The sequence below is a fragment of the Pteropus medius genome, unplaced genomic scaffold, assembly GCF_902729225.1.
Source record: "Pteropus medius unplaced genomic scaffold, Ma_sr-lr_union100, whole genome shotgun sequence".
In the NCBI taxonomy this organism is placed as follows: domain Eukaryota; kingdom Metazoa; phylum Chordata; class Mammalia; order Chiroptera; family Pteropodidae; genus Pteropus; species Pteropus medius.
In genome coordinates this window covers 6,161,230-6,180,397 of record NW_024349505.1, presented here as the reverse complement: position 1 = coordinate 6,180,397, position 19,168 = coordinate 6,161,230, and the positions used below count along the sequence as shown (strand labels likewise).

The 19,168-nt window shown below is 35.3% G+C and overlaps 2 protein-coding genes across 7 annotated transcripts in view; one reads left to right on the top strand and one right to left on the bottom strand.

Moving 5' to 3' along the window:
• Positions 1-11,742, bottom strand: part of MRE11 (MRE11 double strand break repair nuclease) — a 57,083-nt gene extending 45,341 nt beyond the window's left edge. For 2 of the 3 annotated variants that reach the window (XM_039882021.1, XM_039882023.1), the window contains exons 1-6: positions 11,610-11,742; positions 10,754-10,869; positions 8,929-9,061; positions 4,445-4,605; positions 1,650-1,737; positions 748-889 (exon numbers count right to left, since the gene is read on the bottom strand). In XM_039882021.1, coding sequence (XP_039737955.1) covers positions 748-889; positions 1,650-1,737; positions 4,445-4,605; positions 8,929-9,061; positions 10,754-10,773 — 544 coding nt within the window. In that variant the 5' untranslated portion in view covers positions 10,774-10,869; positions 11,610-11,742. Of the gene's footprint in view, positions 1-747; positions 890-1,649; positions 1,738-4,444; positions 4,606-8,928; positions 9,062-10,753; positions 10,870-11,404; positions 11,564-11,609 lie in introns of those variants that run through there. The other variant, XM_039882022.1, reaches the window with a different exon arrangement.
• A 46-nt stretch (positions 11,743-11,788) lies between these two features.
• ANKRD49 (ankyrin repeat domain 49) lies at positions 11,789-18,804 on the top strand. 4 transcript variants are annotated; one of them, XM_039882024.1, is made up of 3 exons: positions 11,789-11,940; positions 14,642-14,996; positions 16,267-18,804. In XM_039882024.1, exons 2-3 carry the CDS (start codon positions 14,739-14,741, stop codon positions 16,726-16,728), a joined length of 720 nt encoding a protein of 239 aa, XP_039737958.1. In that variant the 5' UTR covers positions 11,789-11,940; positions 14,642-14,738; the 3' UTR covers positions 16,729-18,804. The 4 variants fall into 4 exon arrangements, with proteins under 4 accessions (XP_039737958.1, XP_039737960.1, XP_039737959.1 ...); XM_039882026.1 differs by having other exon boundaries at positions 11,908-11,992; XM_039882025.1 differs by having other exon boundaries at positions 11,939-12,055.
• Positions 18,805-19,168: the final 364 nt, after the last annotated feature.

The window sequence follows — 19,168 nt, the reverse complement described above, 5'->3', positions numbered from 1 at the left end:
AGTACTTTGAGGTTGATTTAACATAGAATGTAATTTTTACAATACTCTATATACAATAAAAATAAAGCTATTGCAACCATAAAACAAATAAAATATCAAGCTAAACGTAATCCAAAGAAGATACGATAGACTCTGCACTCTAAAAAGTCTTTGATCTTTCATTTATATAGAATAAAGCCCAGCAAATAAGCTTTTACCTACTGGACACTAAATAAACTGAAGACAGTAAAGTTGATAAAGCAAATTTTCTGAGCATTATAGATGACTAGCACTATCTAAGAAAAATATGTGAGCCACTAATGCAGGCCAAATATATTATTTAAAATTTTCTGGTAGCCACATTAAAACAAGTAAAAAGAAAGAGGTAAAATTAATTTTAACATCCTTTATTAACTCAATGTTAATAAGGTATTTTACATTTTTCTAAGTCTTTGAAATCTAATGTATATTTTACACTTCTAGCATATCTCAATTCAGATGGGCCAGATTTCTAGTACTCATACTCAACATGAGGTTAGTGATTATTGCATTGGACAGTGAAGCTTTAGACCTTTCAAAGACTTCCAAGATATCAAAATGCAGTTTTTTTACTCCATAATTCTAAAAGTCTATATCTGAGTCTAAAAGAAAGAAAAAATAAACAATAAATAGACACCAAAGAAAATTTTTTACTAAAACTGCTAATTTCCCAGTTGCTTACGTAATTAAATAGTTATTGTCATAAATAGTAAAATAAAACAATCTTACCTAAGCCATATAGAGCAATTTTTGTGTTTCCTTTTTGAAGCAAAACCGGACTAATGTCTATCTTCTCCACAGACATTGAACGCCCAAAGTGATTTATAAATCCAGCACAACTTAAAATATCCAGAGCGCAAAGTGCATCTGCCTATGCAAAATATTTTCAAAAAAATAAGTAATCTGTATGTCATATTTTACCTATTAAAGTATATTCTATATACTAGTTACAAAAACATAGATTAGCATAGTGTCTTCCCAAAACAAAATTACAATTCTAAAAGTATTTGCTACCTTTCTTCTATTACAAATGACCTACTGCGGTTGGAACCACATGCTAAATGCAAAGTTAACATTTCATCAAAACTTATGTGTTGGCCACATAAAATAAAAACTAGCCATGAAATACGTACTTTGCAATATTAAGCAGACTTATTAAGACGTGAGGAAAAAAGGACTAGATAATTAGTGATTTATAACATTAATGACCAGATAAAACAAAGATATTTTCCATTTAGGACCTCTATTATTACTTCTATATTAAATAGGTAATAAGATGATCTAATTTAGATTTAAAACTTTTATGAAACAATCATTTCCTACAGGTAAGATTTTATGAGATAAGAGATAAAAGAACACTTGGTAAACTGTAAAGCATTATATAAATGTTAGGTGTTTAGTCCTACTCCTGATTACTTATTGTTAACCCCAGCACTAATCAAATAAAAGCATAGCTCACACACCAATTATTATTCCAGATTTTTAAAAATTATCTGAAAAGTATTATAAAAATTTATATGAATGTTAAAAAGTCAATTTGACTTTTTGACTCAATTTGACTAAAAATTGCTTTCTATGACTAAACCAATCATTTCTAAAATTTCAACAAACTGTAAGAACCCAATAATTACCCCTGTAGGATCATCATGATTGCCATGAATACTGAATATTGGAATCGAAATGTTCAGATTGCAATCTTGGTAGTTCACCCATGGAAACCTTAAAAAAAAAAAAAAAGTATTTAAAGCTTCTGTAAGAAACAAAAGTTACTTCCTCCAGTATCTTCCTCCAAAAAATTAATGTAAATAATAGGAAAGCTGGATGATCTATGTTGGCAAATGATCACTAGTTTGGAGCTTAAAAAAAAAAAATCATAGGCAACAATTAATTTCAAGTTGGAAATTATGTCAAAATACACTTTAATAAAGAAAACTACAATAAATAATGCTTGTGAATTATATAAAAGAGTGGTAGATCTCATTAATGGGAACTTGATAGGTTTCTGAAATTTTAAAAGCTCTGTATAGTTTTTTATTTGTGGAAGGGGGAGGACAAGAAACACATCCATTTTGGAATCTCGTAGACTTAGAATAAAAATTCCAGCTCTGTCACTTACTACTTGTGCAATTTAATGTCTCACATCCACTACTGTACCTAGTCATTCGCCTAGCTTCTATTCTGAGGCAAATGACATTAGCAGTTTCTAGTCTACCTTTGCAAAATTCTTATACCTGTACAAGCAAATAAACACATCTTCTTATTATACAAACGACAGCACAATACAGATTACTACACCCTGCTGTTACCATTTAACATATTTTAGAAATCATTCCATATCAGTACATAAAGAGCTTCCTTGTGCTTTTTTTTGGGCTGGACAGTACTCCACTGTATTATTATGTGTTTAAGTAGTTACCTACCAATGGACATTTAGACCATTTCCAATCTTTTGTTTTACAAATAATGCTCTAGTGAGTAACCTTGTACAAAGTTTCCCTTGTAAGAGGATAAGGAAATTTGTAGAAGGGAATTGTTGGGTCAAAGGATATATGTGCATTTATAAATCTGATAGCTACGGCCAATTTCCCTCTATAGAGGTGTATACATTTATACATAATCAATGGCAATGCATGAGAAAGACAGCTTCCCGTTACTCCACACACATAATACTTTATCAAGCTTTTAAATCTAAGCCAGTGGTAATGCCCATGACACACTTAAAAGAAATTAACTGGCCTGGAAACTGGGCATAAGCATTTTAAGATTCCTAGGTAACAACAGTGTCACCTATGCCAATCTGATAAGAGAAAAATATTTCAGTAAATCAAATTTTGTATCTTTCTTGAATGAGCTTCCCTTTATATCTTTCATATTCTTTTAATATATGTTTAAATGCCATTTTATTTCTTTTCCTGTGAACTATGTCTACATTCTTTATCAATTTTTTTTTATTAACTCATGGGTTTTTTTATTGACTTGAAAGAACGATTAATTTATTGGAGAAATTAGATCTTAACTTGAGATTAGCTGCAAATATTCTTCATGGCTGACCTCTGACTTTTGACTTTGCTTCAGGAAGTTTTTGTATGGCAAAACCTTACAAAGACAAAAGTACCCATCTTTTCTTTTAAGGCTCCTAGGTCTATGTCATACTGAGAAAAGCCTTTGCCACATCTAAATGTTCAAAAATGTATAAGTTTCTTCTAGTATTTTTGTTGAACAATCTGTATTTTTTCATGGAGATATGAGATGCCACCTTCACCAAATACTAAATTCCTGCATATATTAAAGCTACTTCTGGAATTCGGGTATCTCAAAAGGACACAGGAGCAGATCTGAAAGAGTGCCCAATGGCTAAAGCTGGTACAATTTATTTGAACAACAAAATAGATTACAATAGTATTAAATTCTAACCCAAAGGGGAAAAAATGAGTTCATACTGATATAAACAATTTAATTAGTTCTTAATGACATAGACAAATAAATAAACAAACAAATGTGGAACAAGGAACAAATCTTCCTCACAGAATTCCAATCAATAAATGTAGAAAGAATGTGGAAAACAGAAAATCACCATTAGAACACCACAGTTATAACTGCTGTAGGCAAGAGTCACTAATGAATGCTAAAATTAGTGAACAAACTGTAAGGAGAAAGAGAAGAACTACGTATCCTCAAAATATCTCCTCCAAAATATTTACTAGTTACAGCGGTGGTTTTAACCACGGTCATAAATCCTTTGACACTACTTCCTCTCTCTTGGAAGTGGAACTTAATTCCCTGTCTTTCAGTGCAGGCTAGACGTAAGGACTGCCTCTGACAAACAATGCCTGGAAAGGGGAAAACCTGACAGCAGAAAAACCCGGCAGATACCACCTAACCAAGTGATGGCACTTAACCTCACCAGCGATAAGCCATGTTGACAGCATGTATTTCCAATATGCTATGAGAAGGGCACTTAACCCCTGTGGAATAGTCTTCCCTCAAAACCCACAATCCTACCCTAATCATGAGAAAAACCCAAACTGAAGGACATTTTATAAAATACTTCAAAAATATCAGGGTCATGAAAAACAAGGAAAAACCAAGAAACTGGCACAGGTTGCAGAAGCCTAACAGAACATTTCGACTAAATGCAATGTGGTATCCTAATACGATGTTTAAGGAAAAACATGAGAGTATCTTTATGACATGGGGTTCTTGATGGATATCGTAAACAAGTCCCAAAAGCATAAATCTTAAAAAAAAAATCCCAATATTATTTGGAAATGCAAATATATAATGACAGAAAATTTAAAGAACTAAATTTATTATGAAAATAGCTTATAACAAAGGTGAAATGGCTAATTGTTAATGCATTTATGTGTCTTTTACAGAAAATATTATACATAAGGAAATGTACACATAAGTACTTAAATATACTTACTTACTAAAACCAAAGTTGACTGACTGATCGCTGATAATTTCAAACTGTACAGGACGATCACCCATGCAATATTTTCTTAATAACTCAAGGCAGGAATGTAATGTTTTTCTTGAGGGTTTATTTTCATGAAAAAGGTCACCACCGAACAAAATTAAGTCCACCTAAATCAACAGAAAATAGTGTTAACATTAGTATGTTTTATAGTTAAAAAATCTTAAACTATAGATGAAAGAGGTAGAAAAAAATCATATGCGATACCATTATATATGGAGGTTTAAAATTTTATATTTTAATCATTCAAAGGACCTTCTAATCTGGTGATTAATTTGACTCCAATTCAAGTTCCTAGGCCACCTTCAAATTACTACACTAAGTCTCTGATTCATGCAACCCAAAGTGACCATATCTCTTTTTTGGTTATTCGAACCAAACATAAACTTAGCACTTCAATGAACCTATGAAAGAGATAGCCAATTCAATCCAAATTATTCGTTCAGTTCATTCAACAATTATTTAGAGTTTCTATGGGCACTGGCAGCTAAGGAAGCAACAATCTACAAAAAAAAAAGATGATACCCTTGCCCTCATTAAATACTGACAATGTGCAATGTCCTGTACTATGCCCTGAGGATACAATGATCAATAAAATACAAGTGTTCAAAATCTAATGGAAGAGACAAACTGTTACTCATCTAAAGATAAGTCAGATGCCCACTAGAATGGATATGTAAACAAACCAGGAGCAGAGGTGACATAACAATTAATTCTAACTGAGGAGTAAAAATTTGAGGACATTAAGTCCAGGACGGATGCACTAATACCGTGTAATATGAGTTGCATTATTAAGGATAAATGAGATTTTGAAGAGGAGCATTCTAAGAACCACTAGAGAAAAGGAGAGAAATCCTAACACATTCACACTTTCAAGAAGTGTACAATCTACCTTAAGAAACTTGATGTAGGCTACAGTAGTGAGGGGGAGCAGAATACTCCAACGCAAAAGGTGCCTTTGCGTTGCGGATGGTTTTGAGCTGAAGACAATTAAAGCCCAGCAGATTCAGGAAAAACTTTTTTACCTCTCCCCTGATAGGGAGCTCATATCAGGAAGAGAGCTATCACCAGAGGTAACTTTTCATCTGCATGGCATGGCAAACGTTTGTTTACCAAACACACCTCTTCTCATCTTCCTATCTTCCTGTGAATTACCTTCCTCCCCTCTGAAGCCCCTATACACCTAGCCCCTTCTCCTTAGCTCAGGATGGTGAGCTTTAATTACCTGACTACTAGGAAGCCTTGTATTTTAATGGAGTTCTTACATGTATGAATTTTTTTCCTGTTAATCTGTCAATTTAATTTTCAGACCAGCCAAAAAGAACCTAGATAGGAAGGGAAAAGTTTTCTACCCCTACTGTAGTCAGGGAAGCTGATGTGGGATTTAAGCTAGGTCTTCAAAAACGAACGTGATTTGAGTAAAGGGAAAAAATGATCATAATCAAAGGCTTAGAAGAAACAAAATAAATAAAATAAAATAACAATTTTAGAGGGGATGGAGAAAGGAGAGTAGTTGTTTAAATGGTATAGTTTCACTTTTGCAAGATGAAAAGAGTTCTAAAGACTGATTACACAACAATGTGAATGTGTTTAATGCTACTGAAGTGTACAGTTAAATTGGTTACTTTTGTAATGAGTATTTTTATCACAAGTAAAACATTTTTTAAAAATTATTTTTAGAAACCGCTTTGTGACTCCAGAGAACACTGAGAAGGACACAACTTGCTTCTGTGGTATTCTGGCCAAAAGTGAGTCTAATCATGAGGAAATGACAGAAATACCTAACTGAGGAATATTCTACAAAATAACTGGCCTGTACTCTTCAACAACATCAGTCATTAAAGACAAAGGCAGACTGAGGAAAGGTACCAGATTACAAGAGACTGAAGAGACATGACAACTAAATGCAACCTTGGATTGGAACTTGGATACCACTGACCTGCCCCAGACTGCTGTAGCAGACATTACCGAGACAACTGTTAACATCTTAAAATTAATAATTATATTGAATCAATATTAATTTCCTGGTTTTGATAAGCGCACTATTGTTATATATGCAATTTACTCTCAAATGGTTCAGAAAATATGTGTGTGTGTGTGTGTGTAAAGAGAGAAGATAAAGCAAATGTGGTAAAATACAGGAAAATCTGGGTGAGGGGTATTATTCTTGTAACATCTTTGTAAGACTGATATTGTTTCAAAAGCAAAGTTAAAAGAAAGGTTTCAAGTAAGTAGGAAGTAGAAATAAGGCTGGTAGATGGCACAGGCCCACAAAATAGAGGATTTATGAGTCAGGAAGAAGGCAAAAAGTAAATATAATATGTATCTGGAAGCACCAGCATGGGGCTGTGAGGGGAGGGGTCAGTTAAAATTAAGGGATGGCAGAAAGAGAAACAAGAGGAAATAGAAGTATGTGTTGGGGGGGCAAGGGGTGGCAGGAAGCTTACGCTAAGGGAAAGAAATATTTTAGCACCTAAATTAGAAAAAAAAAGACACAGGATTCTCTGGCAGGAAACAGACCTCCTTCAGCTACAAGTTTCTCTACCCTCAGGGAATGAGGAACCCGTTTTAAAAGGAGATATACCAGACATTCCTTCATTCATTATCAAATATATAAGAGTAACCCACTACTTGCTAGATCCCTTCTAGGTAGCAGGATACAGCATGAGCGAACAAAAGATTTTTCACTCTCATGGAGTTCACCTTCTAGTGGAGAAGACAGATAATAAATAAGTAAACAAGTCAATAAATTATTACAGATGACGCTATGAAAAAAATTAAGAGTAATGTCATAAAAGAGTGTTTGGAGATATCGGGAAAGATCTCTCCAAAATGGTTAAAACTTGAACTGACACATCAACTCTGCCAAGATTAAGATGCTATAAGCAGAGAACCAAGTCTCGGTAGAACATACCAGTGTGGACAGAGCTCACTGAACTAGGCAGAGAGTTGTAAGGTAATGAAGTCTCCTGGCAAGGGCCAGATCAAGTTGAGTCTTGCAGTCTCAATTTTTTTCTAGGTTCAAATGGAAGGCCACTTGGAAGATTTTAAACAGCAGAGTGACATGATCTGATAAAGTAATGAAGTTCACTTTAGCTGCTATGCTGAATAGATGTAGGGGTAAAGAATGGAAGTAGAGAGACCAATGAGGAAATACTGCAGTCCGGAAAAATTTGTTAAAAGTTTGGGAATAAGTTTATAGGCATGAAAATCAAGATTAGTGGGAAGGTTCCACGTATTTTCAGGAGAAAGAACCAAAGGACTTGCAATTAATCCAAACAGAAGTCTGAGGAAAAGTCAAGGTTGGAGATATTAATTTGCAAGTCACCAGCATTTACATTTATTCCCCAGCTCTCTCTCAGGCTATAAACTAACACTTCAACTGCCTGCTGGAATGCTTCTTTGAATATCCAACTGGAATATCTCAAATCAAATGGTCTAAATCGCAATTCATCACCTTCCCACATAAAGAAGTACCGCTTCCTTATTTAAAACCTATTTCTATTATGGGTACCACCAATTTCAGAGTCATTGTCATCCCTTTTCCCTCATTTCCATCTCTACAACGAACCAATCAAAGTATGCAAATCATATCTTTGGAATAGTTTTTGCATTCACTTCCTCTTTTCCATCCCATGCCACCACTTTCAAAAAGCCTCACACTGGTCTCCAATTCATGCTATACACTGTTAGCATAAGACTTTCTATTGAATTGGATACAAACTCTTCAATCTGGCACTCGAAGCTCTTATTAATGCAGCTCTAGCCACATTTCTATTCTTTCAGCATACTTTCTAACATATGGTCTCCCAGTGAGCCAAACAGAGCTGCTGTTCCCCGTGTTAAGATGTTCACGTACCTATTGTCTCACTTCTGAGCCCTTTCTCCTGCTTCCTGTGAAATGTACATTCTCTATGCTCTTCACCTGCCAAAAACCTACCCAACCTTCAAAGCTCAAGTTAAATGCCACCTCCTGCATTAAACTCATCTTGCTATCCTCATCTAAATATAATTTCTTCTATCTCTAAACTCCCGTGAAAGGCTGTTTATAATTTTCTTATGGCTCTTATCACAAATGACCTTGCATCGGAGCATTTTGGACATTTGTCTTATCTCGCATACTGGTCTATGTTCTTTGAAAGTAGAAACTACACAGTCATCTTTACATTTCAAACAGAAACTGCCACAGGATGCTGTACTCAGAAAACACCCCATAAATACTTGTAAAATTTTACAGACTCTTTGCAAAAGTAGCTCCTACTTGAATTAAGGGCACAAAGCACATAAAACTTGCTTTGGGTTTTTAGTACATTGATATTTAAGCAGGCAATGTGAGCACATGAGTCTATAAGACAAACCAACTTTAAGAAGGGAAAAGAGACTGCTAAGTACGGGAGCACTGTAGAAACTGCAAAACTGTAAACCAAACTCACTTCATTTTCCTGGGCAAGTCTTAAAATTTCATCAAATGTGACAAAGGTATCATTTCCTCTGACTGCATCTTTCTCCATAAATCCCAAATGAATGTCCGTTGCAACTAAGATTTTAAATGTATTTTCATCATCACTGTATTAAAAAAGAAGAAATTGTTCAATATAATAAATTAAAAGAATGTTCCAGCAAATTGAAACTTAAATTTATAAAAGAAATAAAGCAGTTATGGAGTAAAATCACTTTTTCTAGTCTTAACTGTAAATTTGAAGTATTCAACAGATCTTTAACATCACATAGTTTGCCTACCACGAATTCAATACAGACCAAATGTACATGAAATTTTAAAAGGTCTGTGACTACTTCAAAAATTTACAGCCTCTTTACAACCAGTTTTGTACCCTTGAAAGCTTGATTTGTTTTCCTATTCTATGTCACAGCAACAACCCAAGAGGATTTGACCCCATATTTAAAATTGCTACTTGTCTATTTTGTACTCTTCCAGGAATAGAGTTAACCAGTTAATTTAAAAAGAGCTTTCTCTAAATTTATAAGTAGAGTTTATCCTAATCATCTAGCAACTTACATTCAAGCCTTTACAAGAAGCTTGCTTACCTCTACTCTTTGTACAAAGTTAGTTTTTTGTTAAATTTGGCCAACTAACAAAACAGAATTATTTACAGTTCCATTTAAATCTGGTAGTATTCAGAGGTACTTTTCATGTAAAGTGACAATGTAATGTTATTAATACTCTTAAACTTAATGTAACTTTTAATGTTCTTTAAAATATTTTTGTAACTATGATGTCATCTCAACTTACATGTAGAAGTAGGTTTTGTTATTTCTGAAAAATGAGAAGGCCAGACAGATAAATTAACTGATTTGTTGCACGATTAAGTAGAAACAGGACTAAAACCCAAGATTAAAACTCAAGCTACTTCCACAAAACCATAATGAACTTAAAAATAAAACGTTTATATATATATATATACACACACACACACATATATGTATATGCATATGTATGCATATGTATATGTATAGGTGTGTACATATGTAACTACAAAATTCACATCTTTATATATGAGACTTTCAGAAAAGATTTCTCTTCAGAAACTTTAAAAATGATGTGCACACATCTGATTCCTATATCCACACAGGTAGAATACTTTCAGATCAAATGACTACCCTATGTTTCCATAGCAACTACAAAGTATTTTCATGATTCTCTTATTTACACATCAAAATTAATCTGAGAAAGGCATCTGTATTCCAATTATACAAATGAAGAAACTGAAGCAAAGTTTAAAGATTGCTAACTTGCCCAAGGTCACACGGTATTAACCAAGGAATTAAAACCAGAATGAAAGACTCCAAGTCTAAAGCTTTTTCCACATAACTGTTTCTAGTCCTTTTATTTTTCATTTTACACAAATTCATTTCCAATTCATTCAAAACTAGAGCACTTAACTCCTCTAAAAATCAACTTCAATAGACTTGCCTTGACTAGTAAGACTGTCATGAAAGTTCAAGAATATTTAGTAGCTTCAACATTTTAAGACAAAATCTTAAGAACATAAACTTATATATACTATGCCAACATATACCAAATTACTACAAGACCCATCTATAGATGCATATTATCTTTCAGTTAAAAAACATATAGTATGAATTTTTAAATATTCTTTTTGATGACTATCACTTCTGTTCATAGTTAAGCTCTTTATTTACTGCCAATTTATTAAATGTTTTCTTTCAGAGTGATCATAGCTGATGAGCTTTAGAAACTCAAAGCAACAAACAAGATTTCAGAAGACAAGTGCTTACGGGGCATCTGTAGAAGTCATTTCTGTGGTCAGTGCAGCTCCTCCAGGGCCAGTTTTCTCCCGAACTACCGCTGGGTACTGTGCTCAAATGTCAGAAAACTCACTCGATTCCAAATTCTAAAAACGAAATTATATTATTGTAAAACATGCATTTAAAAAAAGCTGGCTGGCAATTTTGGAAGTTTCATTTTCATCTAAGCCCTTACTCTTAGAGCTAAGAACTGAAAACAGCACATCTCCAGTGCCATTCCAGTATCACTATTACGATAAAGCTCATTTTCCTATTTCCCTTTTCCATGCCCTATGGGAAACTAATGTTTGTTAAATAAATGAGCAAAAAGGGTCACAGGGTCACAACAGTGTAGTTGTGGTTTAGCACATGAACAATTCTGCAGAAATGTTTAAGGTGCTTGAATAAGCTACTCTGAAGCATGGAGGCGATCTCGTACTTTTCTACTCAAACACAAAATTTTCTTTAAAAAAAAAAAAAGGCTTGTTTTTGGAAAGAAAAGGGCCCCCACGTCCAAAGCTAGTGTAAATAAACAGAAACACGTGGTCTGCGGAGAAACACCGTCAGCAGCCCGCAGAACAAAAGAAAATGGCCAGCATACTTGGGGAGGAGCGGCTACTATCGCGAAATAACCCCTCCAACGTACAGATTCCCAGTTCCGTGGGAATTCCAAGCCTCAGCATGCTCCCATCCCCGGACTCCTTAAAGCCACAACGCAGGATCCTGCAGGACTCCTCCGCATCCCACTCGGCCCATTCTTCTCAGAGGGTCAATCCATTCTGGACTTCCGCATAGGATCCTGCACATATAGGAGGTGGGTACGATTCCTAAATTACCCGACACTCACCAAAGCCCCTGCATCGGAACTGGAGGCTGTCTTTTATCCGGGAAGAAGGACCGAGATTCCTGAACAGCAGCACGGCGTGAGATCGCCTCTGCGAACCCGCTTAGCCATAAACCTGAATTAGGGCGGGAGGGAAGCAGCTCTTTCTCTCGCGATACCTCATTGATTACGTAGACTCTTCATGTCCTCTCCGGCTCTCATTGGCTGCCGAACGCCTTGAGGGAGCGTGGAAAGTAGCAGCGAGGCCCCGCCCCCGTACAGGAACCAATCCTGAGCAGCCGAGGGGACGAACCCCGGAAGCGAGGTTTGCGGTGGCGATTGTCCCCTCTATAAGGTGGGTAACTCTTCTTTGCCTAGGACCACGCTTCCTGGACGCCTTAAGCCACGTAAGGACTCTTGGGCCCTTGGCGTCGGGTCGCCTGTCTACGCCGGCAGCGTCGTGGTCCTAGGTAGGGCTGGAGCCGCTTGTAAGGCCGCAGGAGCGACTCCCAGGCCTGTGAAGTGACCCGCCGGTGCCGGAGGGCCGGGACTGGTGGCCTTCTTCCTTACTCCCACTCCCCAGAAGTAGAGCATTCGGATCATCAGTTTTTCAAGCCTTCCCCCTTAGCCCTGGATCCCGAGTTCAGCACATCTGTATTGCTTCGTGCTGGCAACAGTAACATATAGTGCAGTAAAAAATAATGTGAGACTTGATTTTAGAAAATCTGGAATTTCAGTTCCACTGGAGTTCCTCGATCTAGAGCAAGCTGTTTTAATCTATCCGAACTTCAGCGCCTTCATCTGTAAAATGGGGTTTATGGTCTCACCCGTCACTGAGAGGTTTGTGAGGAGTAGACAAATTTAGATCTCTCTCAAAATGGAAATGTGTCCTTGAAGTAAAGAAACGTACCTAATTTCTTCCCGGTGGAAGATAGTCAAGTAAGAATCCTGACTGACTTTTTAAATCCAGAATCAGGGAGATGCACCTGGGTTTAACTTTTTAAATAAAATCCACTAAGAAAATTTTATATGTAATTTATCGTATCTGGAGCAGTACATTCAAAATTTATAAAAAGAGGCTTTATAAAAAGGAAAGGAAAATGTAATATGTTTGCTGTAATTTGGTGTAATTAACAAGTGAACTTTATGTTATTTACCAGCATTTATTGTTTCATGAAATAATGTATGATCACTTTTGTGTTGCAAGGTTCAGGGAATAGTTTGAGAATAAAGAAGAAAGTGAGAACTATTAAAACATAAAACAATTTTGGTAGCTTCTGTCATAGACTGAAAAGCTGGACAGGCTTTGGAAATTTTTTAGTAAAATCCATACATTTTACAGTGAAGTAACAAGCCCAGAGAAGGTACTAGTCACGAGTGGTAGATTTAAACTCGAGTTTAATGCCATTGGCATTAGTAACAAGATCTAATTCTGCATAAAGATTGTATACTCTTAAACTTGTCAAATTAAGTAGATAGAAATATCTTAGGGGTATGACTAACTTATCAGGGCAGAATCCATTCCAGTCAAAATCAATTGATGGGCCTTGAATTAAATTTAATTCTACAATATTTCTTAATGCCTGCTGTATGTAAGTGAGACATAAATATAACTTAAACATAGTCCCTATTCTTAAACTTACAATCTTTTAAGAGGCTAAAACAAGAACAATATTAGTGGTGAAATAAGATAACATGTAACACAAAAAAGTAAAAACTAGAAAAATCTAATTTGACGGATCAAGAAAGACTTAATGAAAGACAACATCTGAGAAGAACCTTGAAAGACTGATAAGCAACAAATATAGTTGGGAGGCTGAATGGTATTTTTTAAAGTGTATTTTTCGATTACAGTTGACATACAAAATTATATTTCAAGTGTACAACAGTGATTAGATATATATATATATATCTTAAAGTGATCACTCCAATATATATCACTCCAATAATTCTTATTCTTTTTGACTGATTAAAGTTTAATATGCTATGTAACTCTTTAAGCTGATGTTTATTTATAAATATGGCAGCCTAGCAGAATAAGCATAACTTCCTTTGGGAAGCCTTCTTTAATCCCTTAGGACTGGGTTAATTATGACTCTCTAGCAGACACATTGTATCTGCACATGGTCCTATCATAACACTTATTCCACTGTCTTTGTCAATCACCCCAACTAGACAGTAAGCTTCTTGAGGTTAAGACATGGATCTTGTTCATTATTGAATCCCAGTACCCAGAGACTGGCACGTACCAGGTATTCTATTCATGCTTATTGAATGAAGGAGCAAATAACAGCCAAAATTCAGTTTCAAAACAAGAAGTTAAGAACTATAGTTGTCTATCAAAGAAGAGGACTACTTTTAAAGCAGTTCATTTTCCCAATACTGAAACTATTAAAGTAGGAAAAGGATAATTACAGATGTCACGATAAAGATATCTGCACTGATGAGAGATTGGGACAGATGTCCTTTGGGGGCTATTCCAACTCTAAGGATCCCTGATTCTTTCAAGTAATTTTTTAGGAACTAAGAGGTTTTGTTTCTGCTCTGTAGTGTCTGTCTACTTTATAAAAATTATGAATGTTCCTGTATCTGTTGTATTAGTTATAATTTAAAAGTTTCAAGCATTTATCACTCTTAGCATAATGCAATAATATCTAAAGAACTACATTCAAAATAAATAAAAGTATACCTTGGAGTTTGGTTCCAGACCACCATATAAAGTGAATCATGATCTTTTTGCTGGTGGAGGATCATGCCTTCAATTTGCAAAACACAATGTCTATGAAGTACAATAAAGTGAAGTGCAATAAAATGGGGTATACCTGTACAGTTACAGCCACTAAGTAGAAGAAAAAACAAGTAATAAGAAAGATTAGGCCATTAAAAATACAGATAACTGAAATCAATCAGCTCCAATATTTAGTAAATGTAAAGGATATCAGTCAACACCAAAGAGTTTAGACAGGATTTATTTGTGTGTATTTGCAAGACTTATCTGTGCTGTTGATAAATCCTCAATTACTGTTTTGCTAATAATTTTTTGTTTGTATTTTCAGACCTTGATGAATAAATAAAGCAGACATAATTCATCTCTAAAAAATTATTTATACTCTGGCATTAGAAATGCTTTGTATTTAGAATAGTAATTAAAAAATGGAAAAAGAGAAAGTAAATGATGATGGACAACCAGACCCAGAGAATTCCTTGGACTTTTCTGAACACTTTAACCAACTCGAATTGTTGGAAACACATGGACACCTTATTCCCACTGGTACTGAAAGTCTCTGGGTAGGGAATTCTGATGAAGATGAAGAACAAGATGAAAAACCTGAAGAGTGGTATCAGTTGCAAGAAAAAAAAATGGAAAAAGATCCAAGCAAATTGCTGCTTTGGGCTGCGGAAAATAATCGGGTAAAAAAAAAACAAAACAGTTAAAGAAGAAACCATAACATAGTAGAAAAAGTATTAAATTCAGAGCCAGAAGACCTGTCCCTGAACCTCTATTTGGTCTGTAACTTTGGACAAATCGTACTATTTCTCAACCTCTATTTTTCTATCAGTAAAAGTGGCCACCATAATACCTGCCTCTTTGATATAGGGTTTTGAGGATCAAATGAATCAATGTACATGAAAGCACATGATAAGCTACAAAAAGAGTCTTTTAGGTATTTGGGTGGGGAGAGGGGCTTTAGGGATAATTAACTATAAATATAACAAGCAGTCATCTGTATTTTTAAATCATTTATATTACATCATTAGGATCATCCTAGAAACAAGTATTATTTAGGAAAGTGATGGGAACTAACATTTATTGAATAACAACTATACCATGTACTTATTACATTCAATTTAATCTTCTTATATCTCTATAAGACAGGTAATATTCTTTCCTTTTACAGATTGGGAAGTTGAGATTCAGGAATATTAATTTGCCCAGGATCATCCAAGTGGGATGACCCTACTTAACATGAAGTCTATTATTCCCACTCAGCCACTTCTACCTCATTTTACTAAGTTCCTCCATTAGTCTCTGTTAGTATACTAATAACTAAAAAGGTCTTGCATTTTTGGATAACTTTTTTACGCAAGAGCACATTATATCCCGCCAGAGGTCCGTAGACCAAACTGAAAATCTCTTCCTGAAAACGTGTCTGAGGTTGCTTTAGTTAGAAGAACTTCAGCACTTTAATCTGTAGATTCCCATAGTATTCCAGTAAAGGAGTTTATAAGTTTTAGACGTGCGTTGGTATGATACATTCCTGTTACAGGAAAATCAATCTGTTACTATATTTTCTTCACAGATGACATATAAAATGTTAAATACAATTATAGCTTGTATTAGTCATCTAGGACTAAAGCTTTTGTCCAGTAAGCCTTAATTGGACCACGAGTAGACATATGGTTGACATTCAAGGAACCACATTCTTAGAATCAATAGTTACGGTTAACGCTTACTCATTCATTCTTAAAATCATTTGCCCACTCCCCTCAAAAATGAAATTTTCATTTTAAAGTCATCTGCTAAGAAGTAATTTTTTATTTAACTTAATTAAATCTAACACCACTAGACCATTTAATTTTCTTGGTTTACTGTTGAGTTTGAGTTGGATTTTTATTCATTTATTTTTTACGTATTTATTTTTTTGTTGGATTTTTGAAAGCTCTCTTTTTCTCTGCTCAGCTGACTACAGTGCGGAGACTACTTTCTGAAAAGGCCACTCATGTGAACACTAGAGATGAAGATGAATATACCCCTCTTCATCGAGCAGCCTACAGTGGACACTTAGATGTTGTCCGTGAGCTGATTGCACAAGGAGCAGATGTTCATGCAGTGACCGTGGATGGTTGGACACCCCTACACAGTGCTTGTAAGTGGAATCATACTAGAGTAGCTTCTTTCTTACTTCAACATGACGCAGATATCAATGCCCAAACAAAAGGCCTCTTGACCCCCTTACATCTTGCTGCTGGGAACAGAGACAGCAGAGATACCCTAGAGCTCCTCCTGATGAACCGCTACATCAAACCAGATCTGAAAAACAACTTGGAAGAAACTGCACTTGACATCGCCAGGAGGTCAAGTATCTATCACTACCTCTTTGAAATTGTGGAAGGCTGCACAAATTCTTCACCTCGGTCTTAAAGGTTCTAATCATTTTTTTAAGTTTCTAAGTACCAGTGCCTCCTTTGTGTGAGATGTGAAAAATCCTCGTAATATAAAATTGATGTCTAAAGTCTTACAACAGAAATTCAGTGGTACTCATGATATCCTTCCAAGTGAATTGCCTGACCTTGATGTCAAAATCTATTTGAAAGTTGTTTGTATATATCTTTAATGATTTCTGCAGAGTGTGTGATTTTTTTATCAGAAATAATTTTAACTATACTTAAAAACTTATCACGGGTTGTAGAGAAAACTGATATTTTTGGTGCTGATCCAAGAAAAATGTATTTTTAAATATTCCCCATCCTGGATCTTTGTTGAGTATTTAGTATACTGACATATTTTTGTAAAGTAAGATAACTCAGAATTTAAAAGTCTTCAACATACTGGTGCAGTCAGCTGTCTTCTCTGTGTTACAATAGCCATTTGCTTTCATTTTAAACTGTAAGAACTAACGTATTATAGTGACTTGAATATTCATAAGTTAAAAACCATCAATAAACTAGATCTTTGTCTTGTAGAACCTAAACCATTTTCAGGAAAGTAGCTAACTTTCCTGTTTAGTTTGTGTTTAGTCCATGAATGTTATATACTGCCTCCCCTACCACAATTCTCACAATCCTGTGGATAGTCCTACCTCACCCTGGTCCACCAACATAATCCTTATTCTACTGGTGAGTCAGCATGACCTTTTAAACATGCACGCAACTGTACCTTGGTCCTAGAGATCATAATACATCTGCTGTACAGCTCCCTAATCCTCCTGATTTGGGCACTGCTCATAAAGTCTTCAAGTTCACAGGAAGTGTTGGTTTTCCAGGGTCCTCATTTTACATAAACCATACAAAGGCAAAGTGACAAGGGAGAAGGAATTCTAAGAGTGAGGAGATGTTTATTATATTAGGGCTAGAACCACAAAGTGGCTCAGGCTTTTTTAAAAATCAACAGTAGATAGTGACAAAAGCATAACTACAAATATCAAAAAAATAAAAGTTTCGAACAATGAAAAAAAGGCATGAATTTTTTTTTACCTGTATGTATTTTCTTTGCATCCATAGTATATTTATTCATTCAGCATACATTTATTTATCATCTATTCTCTCAGTCTCTCCAGCAGTGGTTTTCTATTGACTGGTTCCTCTGTGACTATTCCCAAAGAGTTTTCTCTTCTCAGCACCAGAACTATATCACATTAGAAAAGGAGAACCAAACCAGTGGCTCTTCTCTTCAGTTATATTTTTAAAATGTCCACCAAGGTTTGTCTCTTTTGAACCAGCCCTTGTGACCCAATTACCCTAGACTAAGGAATGTTATTTCATCAAATATGTGTGGAGATTTTTAGGTTAGAACAAAATCGGATCATCTCAGAAAGGTTATAGATGATATATGCACTGAATCATTGTGACAAACAGGATCTCAAGAGTTAGGAGAGCTTTATTTATTTTTGATCTCTGTCTAGGAGATGCCTGGGTTTCAGAGTATCAATATATGATACAAGGGTTTTGGCAGAAAGTGAGAGGTTGCTTTCTGTTTGACCCGGCCCAATTTAGTGATACCAAATGAAAGGTACAGCTGATAGACAGTGATGGTAGAATAGGACCCCATCTACCCCAGTAGACTGCTGAACAAGGCTGCCTAGTTATCTGAAAGTCACAGAGCCCATGGCTCCTTTCTTAATTGGTAATGAGTTACATCCATGATTTTATGTAAGCCTTCCACTTAAGTATGAAGCCAAAGGAGCCACCTTATTTCTGATCAGGAACTGAGATGTGATTACTCTCTTATTTTCAGGCCTCAACGCTCAACCAGTGCATGGAAATCCCTTCCATCCCTGAGGGCAGAATTTATATTGTTTGGTTCTTTTATACTTTCCTTAGTATTTATTAAACTTCTCTACAGAAGGCATTGACTAATCATACTTTTGACTATATTACTTATCTGTACTTTCTTGTTTGCTTAAGAAGGCAAAATAGCTCAGTTTTGCAAACAAAATTTTCTCTAATCTTAGAGTTTATTCACAGACTTCTTAAAAAATAAAATCTATGTTTTTCATAACTAATGGCTTAATTGTGATTAACTTATATGCTTGAAGAAGAGGTGACTTTTTGTCATTGTTCAAAGAATACATTGTTAATTCATAAGGCCCAGAGTGAAATTAGTTGGCTTTGTTTTTTTTAATCTTAAATACACTTCTCCTGGGACCCTCCTAGCCTACAGCCTACCACAATGATGGGATTTAGAGTCTTTATACTATGGATGTGAAAGCATCTATTTATTTCGATTCATTGTCTTCTATTATCACATCTGTGACTATGCTAAAAGATCATGGTCAAAAGAGGCACAGAGAAGTAACACTTGCTCTGAGACGTATGTCCCATACCAAAATGAAACCTCTGGATCAGTTCTTGATTCCTGATCC

Coding starts and splice junctions, on each gene's coding strand:
- ANKRD49 (XM_039882024.1), top strand. CDS start 14,739: ATGGAAAAAGAGAAAGTAAATGATGATGGACAACCAGACCCAGAGAAT. Junction 14,997..16,266: donor GGGCTGCGGAAAATAATCGG/GTAAAAAAAAAA, acceptor TTCTCTGCTCAG/CTGACTACAGTGCGGAGACT.